The following is a 6314-nucleotide window of genomic DNA, read 5'->3' as shown; positions in this document are numbered from 1 at the left end:
GGCTTTTCCCCAGTGAATCACGGGCAATACCTCTGCACAGTTGCAGTTACATTAAAAATACGTGTTCCTTTAAACAATGACCCCACCTTAACTCCTCCCACCCTTAATCACCTAGTTAGCATAATTGGCATAGGTTCTACTATGGATTATCCTATAAAAATCTTAATTACCCTTTTGAGGTTGCAGGTCTCCCTAAAGGACTCTTGTCCACTGTACAGCCTAACAATAAACTTGCAGGTCCCCTAAGGATCCTTGCCCGCTGTAAAGCATACAATAAACTTTTACAACTCTGACTCCAAGTTGGCTTGGGCTGAATTCTTTCAAGACTGAATTGCAGGTTTTCTGGTCTTAAGATCTTAAAGGATCAGAGTTCCTGCTGAACCTATTATGAGCCATCCCTCATCAGGATCAGAGAAGAGATACAGCTGATGCTGTATCCTTCACATAGGTTCCAGGCAGGGCATCACAGAGGAATGGAGGGAGAGAAAACAGACCAGAGTAGCCAAGCCAGAGATCCCATGTAGTTTAATATCAGGAGGGCTGTGGGGTGGGGAGCAGGACAATCTCAAGAGTAACACTTTCACCAAATGGGTGTGAGAATGACACAAGATCCAGACATGATTCTTTACATTGACAATTACATTGAAATTTTCAAAATTCAAGCAGCAGTTTGAATTAAATGTATCTCTTTAAAAAAAACAACAAAAGACAAAAAACAGAAACAAAACAAAACAAAAAAAACCAGTGCCCCAGCCTCGATCCACAGAGGGGCGGTGCTAGCAGCCAGGTGCAGGCTCAGAACCAGCCTCCAAGGAGGGCCCCCCCCCTGCCAGCTCAGTGACCTGACAGAGGAAATAAGAAGGGGGGCCCCTATGGGGGAGGTGGTAGGATCCTGGCTCCTGTTCCAATAGCCTCTGTATCATAAATGTAGCTGGGAATCACTTGTCCATTGCCCTAAAGGCCAATGTAGCACACCAGCACAAGGTGGCAAAGAGACTCTTTCTGGATCCCAGGGGGATAAAATGTCTCTTTTCCTCCTCCTCACACGGGCTCTCTCATTGTGGCTGACCTTCCAGTGAAGCTCACTCCTTTGCTCCTGAAACCACTCCAGGCTGTCCATTCCTTTGGTGGGTTTTTTTCCCCCACCCCATTTTTTCTGTTCCTTCAAGCTGCTCCAGGAAAGGGCAGGAGGAACAGGGGGGCCAGGCCACACTTCCACCCCACTATTCTCTCCCCTTCCTGGAGATGAGGAGGGAGAATAGGAAGCTTCACTTCTTCACCATCAGGTTGAGATGGAAAACTATGGTAAAAGCAAAGCAAAGACGTTCCAGACAAAATAAAACAGGGAAAGGAACAACCATAGAATTCTGGATAAAAAAAAAATATGCCAAGGGGCATTTCTTCTAGTCTTTTCACAAATGGTAGATTTGTAGATCTCTGGAACATTTTTTGCTGATGATACAATAAATACAAAGTTTCAAATGAAACATGAAAATACGACAAAAACCACCACATGGTTATGAAAAAGGTTCAGCCCCATCCATCTTCTTGCTGGTCATTGGCTGATTCTTCACAGATCAAAAACAGAAATCTCCAAATCAGCCTGGACCCTGGCATCCTGGTCTCGGTGCCTGGCCAGTTGCAAATGGCCTTTAGTTTTTGCATGGGGAGCACAGTAAGGGATGATCACAGACAATAATGACCTTGAACAAATTTTACTCCTACGTGGGAGACTGGGCAGAGGAAGGGGCAAGGGATAAGTGTGTGTATGTGTGCACGCTCGCATGTGTGTTCCAAAAGTGCCAGATGAGGGTGGCATGGGTACCGACCAGAGCAGACAATGGGGGAGGGCAGTGGGATGGGGTCAAACCAGGAGGACTCTCCTTCAGACCCGGCTTAGATGCAGAATTGTATTAACGGGGTGTCTCCTTAGGATGGGAAGTGGAGAGTGGTGTGAACTGGGGGAAGAGGAGGTATGGGAGGGAATGTTTTAATGACAAGAAAAGTCATCATAATTCCATCTCCTGCTAGTGACAGGAGATGTGGCCGTGGCTGTGGGAAGGAATGAAGAAATGGGCAAGAGACCTAGCCCTCTCGTACGCTGACTCGAGGCTCTGCTAGTGAACTGTGGATGATGCCAATGATGGATTCCAGGCCACTGCCCTCCAACAATGTACGGTGGTCACCTTCAATGACATGGACAGACACCTTTCCATCACAGACCTAGAAATAAAAGCCAATGAGTGGGTTAAGCCTTCAGTATCCTACCACCTCTCTACCCATCGCTGCCTTTCAAGGCCAACCAGATAGCTTCCCTGTAACCTCCTTGCTCACTGAAAGGATGGAAAAGGGAAATAAGGTTCTTCTGAGAAGTCAGAGGATGCTAAGAACTAGGAGGAACCTTCAAAGTCATCTAGTCTGACCCCTCAGATGGGAGGAGACATGCAGCCTTGGGATTAGAACCCAGGTCTCTTGTCTCAGGCCAGTGGTCTTTCTGCATCATGTTGCTACAAGCTTTAGGAGAGAAATTTTATGGAAACCATTGTCTCATAGGATTACAACAGTATTGGTAGCATCACTGTGGGCAAATGACAGAGTGAGCCTTAGTGGTTTGGTTCTCGGCTGGGCTGACAGACCTGGGTCAGGGGAGGAGAGCCTGTGTGGACTGAGGAAGGTTCATTCCATTTTCCCCAGGTGAAGGATTTGCCATGTATGCCTCTGGGGCAGGGTTTGGGAGAGCATGGTCCTGAAGGGCATACAGAAGGCCTTACCTCAGACAGGTTGTAGTCCTTGCCCAGACCCTGGCCATACTCGCTGCTGGTTTTGGCCCTTAGCAGGGTCACATTGCCGTGATACTTGATTTTGGGTATATACTGCTCTACAGCCCTCAGCTTGTGGTAGAAGGAAAACGCAGCAAAGCTGAGCTCTGTGCGGTTGATATGCCTGTGGTTCTGGGTTATCAGGTCCACTGTGGCGGAGACCCTGGCTTCTAGATCCTTCAGAGGCAGGAGTACCTCCAGCACCTGCAGGGGGAAGGGAGGCCAAGGAGAAGGGAATAGGGTTAGGTTAGCAAGCACCAGGACCCAAACTATTGGAAGCCTGATCATTCTTTCCCTTGTCTGAAGCTCTGCAAACATGGACATACTTTTTTTTTCCTATTTCTTTAACTTAAAAGTCAGCAGGAAATAGTACAACTGGAAGGGATCCTGGGGGTCATTTGGAGATCACTTCTCACTTAAGAAGAGGAGGAAACAAACCCAGGAAAGCAAACTGACTTTTCAGTAAGTCACACTGGGCATCATTGGTCAAGCCTGGACCAGAACCCAGGTCTGTGGATACTCAGGCTTGGCTTTCCCTCTGAAGGTTGGAGGAATTTTAAATTAAGATCAGCGGAATGGGCATGTTACTTGAGCCCCTATTAACTGAACTCAGGCACTGTGATGGAGGCCATGGCAGGACACAATAATGAACAAGACCCAATCCCTGCTTTCAAGGCAGGAATCACGGAATGCTTCACCAGAGGAGGCAAAGGAAGGACAGACAAACAGGCAAACTTTCAGGAGACAGAGATGAAAGAGGAAGATTCTGGGTAGAAAGAATAGGGTAAATAAAGGGATACAGCCTGGACCCATGATTTCTTTCCCAGATGAGGAAATTCTATTAGTGCAGGTTGGCATCTTCTCTGTGGCTCGGTCTTAAGACAGTTTTGTTTAGAGAACCGAGAGGTACTTGTCCAGGTTCTTGGTGTGTGGATTATGAACCAAGGTCTCTCTGGCTTCAAGGCCAGCTTTCTTACCACCAGTCTCTTGTAGTATATGGAAAGAAGTACAATTTAGGTAGGAAGGATGAGTCCAGTTTGGCTGAAGCTCAAGGATATACATTAGGGAAAAGTGGAAAATAAAACTGGAAAGAACCTAGTAGAGTGAGTCCTGAGCAAACGAAGAGGGAGGGAGGGAGAAAGGAAGGGAGGGAGAAAGGAAGGCAGAGAGAAAGGGGGATGAATAGAGGGAAGGATGGAGGAAGGAAGGAAAGGAGGGAGGGAGGGAAGAAAAGGAAGTAAGGAGAGAGTGAAGGGAGAAAGGGAAGGAGGGAGAGAAGAAAAAAGATAAGGAGGGATAATTTCAGCCCACTCTACTTCATGGCAGAGAGGACCTGAAGGAAGGTGGTGGTAGTCAGGGGGAGGGGGTTGAGGGAAATGACCTTATTGTATTCAGTGTCTGTGAACTGCTGGACAAAGGCACACATCGCTTCTGTCTCTGCTTCTGCTTCACAGCCTGGAGTCAGCTTGGCTCGATAGCTCTAGAAAGGAGAGGTGGGAGTCACTGAGGCTGAATAGGCCCAGAGTCCAGGCTAAGTGATCAGAGGCACCTGCCACAGGAGACTCTCTCATTGTTTTATGATCAGGGTTCCTGGGAGGGAAGTAAGGTGAACAGCCTTGTCCTTATTTTCCAGGAGATGGAGTTTAGGTTCAGAGGTTAACTGGCTAGTCAAGGATCGGGCTGGAACTTGAAACTATCTTTTGACTCCAAGGACAACAGTTTTTTCCCTATCTGCCATGTCTCTACACATACATCCTCATACTATGGCAGAGGAGTTCTACTTCAATACTTCTTCATGGTGAGTCGTGGTGCTAACTGAATTCTTAAAGGTAACAGAGCCTGAGCTCTGGTACATCCTCCTGAGCTGGGAAGGCCTTGTGATGTCTGTGTCTGTGCCTGAGGACCTGGCTAACCAAGTCTGTGGGGGGTGCACCACCAGAAGGTCAGCTTCTAGCCACAGTCACTCCGAAAACCATCCACTGAGGTGCGGGAAGAGTTCAGCCATGTGCTGAGAACACAGCTGAAGTCCTGAGGGGCACAGAGGTTTCTTGTTGCTACCCTAACATTTAGCCATTGGATTGTTTGGGGCTTTGGTTTGGTTATAGATCAAGGCCTCTAACTGTCTGCATCTGGGCTGGCTGGGAGGCTGGTCTCTGGAAGTACCCCTTAGGCCCCATTGTCCTTACCTGTGTGTAGGCTAAAACGTAGGCATGAGACCCATCAAACAGGAAAAGGCTGTTGTTTGAGTGGGATGGGTTTTGCTGGGCTTGCAGCTGAGAGCACATTTCAAAGGCCACGCAAGCCCCATAGGAGTAGCCGGCGATGCGGTATGGCCCCTCGGGCTGGACCTGCTTGATACAGTCAATATAGTAGGAAGCCAGACTCTGGATGCTGTCCAGGGGAGCAGCTAGAAAAGGGAGGCAGAGAAAACATAATGAGAAGTTGGTACATTGTAAGAGATTTAGGTCAGACCTCCGGAAGAACTTCCCAACATTTCTGAGGTCATAGGGTCGAAGACAGGAGTATAATTAGAGTTAAGAAGAAGAGAAAAGACCCTGCATTAGCATGACCAGTAGAAAGCAGTTATAGAGCTTGGACCTCATTCAATCCTCCACCACTGGAGAGGAGCTATCCCTGGAAGCAGGCTGCTTTATGGATCCCATCTCCCAGCTAAAGTAGTGTGGATGATTACCTTTGGTGCACTGCAGTCCATAGGTAGGGATGCTGAGTTTGGCAGCAAGGTTGTGGAACACGGTGATTGAGCCCTCAATGGGGTGGACCAGGAAGAGGGGTCGCTCAGTACTCTGCACGGCATTGAGCAGAGTGATTGTTGGCCCTTCGGGGTTTACCAGCAGGTTCCCCAGATTCAGTTTGGTTTCTCGGACAGGGCTGATTTCTTTGGATGGGGAAGATTTCGATTCTTGAAGAGGAGAAAGTAGAGAAACCTCATTACACAGCCAAACCTGAGTTTTCTTTATCACCCATGTGATCTTTGGTGCACCACTGAACCTCAGTTTCCCCATTTGTAAAATGATGATCTCTTAAGATCCCTTTTAGTGCTAAATTCTATGATTTCTAGAGGACAGAGCATCTCAACTTGTCTCCTCAGCAGGAGTTAAAGTAGGACCCTTGGGGTTCTAGCCCAATGGATGGAGGAGATGTAGAAGACGGGGCTTAATCAAGAGGTCTTGGCTTCCAAGCCCCATGCCCATCTCCCTGCGAGGGCTAGCTTTTTTGACTAGTTCTGGTCAATCCCTAAGAATCTATCTCTCAATCAATCAACAAGTATTTATTAAATGTCTATGTGCCAGGCACATAGGTGGCACAGTGGATACAGTGCTGGGTCTGGAGTCAGGAAGATTCCTCTTCCTGAGTTCAAATCTAGCCTCGGACACTTGGTAGCTGTGTGACCCTGGGCAATACACTTATCCCTGTTTGCCTCAGTTTCCTCATATGTAAAATGAGCTGGAGAAGGAAAAGGCAAACCACTCCAGT

At 47.8% G+C, this 6314-nt stretch overlaps 1 protein-coding gene across 1 annotated transcript in view; it reads right to left on the bottom strand.

The window, feature by feature from the left end:
* Window positions 1-508: 508 nt before the first annotated feature.
* The window catches only part of FASN (fatty acid synthase), a 58149-nt gene continuing 52343 nt past the window's right edge, over window positions 509-6314 (bottom strand). The window contains exons 39-43 of the mRNA XM_069063984.1: window positions 5512-5739; window positions 5006-5226; window positions 4201-4299; window positions 2772-3023; window positions 509-2223 (exon numbers count right to left, since the gene is read on the bottom strand). Of these exons, the coding sequence (XP_068920085.1) occupies window positions 2086-2223; window positions 2772-3023; window positions 4201-4299; window positions 5006-5226; window positions 5512-5739 (938 nt within the window). The 3' untranslated portion in view covers window positions 509-2085. The remainder of the gene's footprint in view (window positions 2224-2771; window positions 3024-4200; window positions 4300-5005; window positions 5227-5511; window positions 5740-6314) is intronic.

Source organism: Petaurus breviceps, unplaced genomic scaffold (assembly GCF_028583685.1).
Source record: "Petaurus breviceps papuanus isolate PSGF00001 unplaced genomic scaffold, PetGlider_PUasm1.0 90617, whole genome shotgun sequence".
Classification (NCBI taxonomy): domain Eukaryota; kingdom Metazoa; phylum Chordata; class Mammalia; order Diprotodontia; family Petauridae; genus Petaurus; species Petaurus breviceps.
The sequence above is the reverse complement of the archived record's forward strand: the minus strand, read 5'-3'. Positions and strand labels throughout refer to the sequence as shown.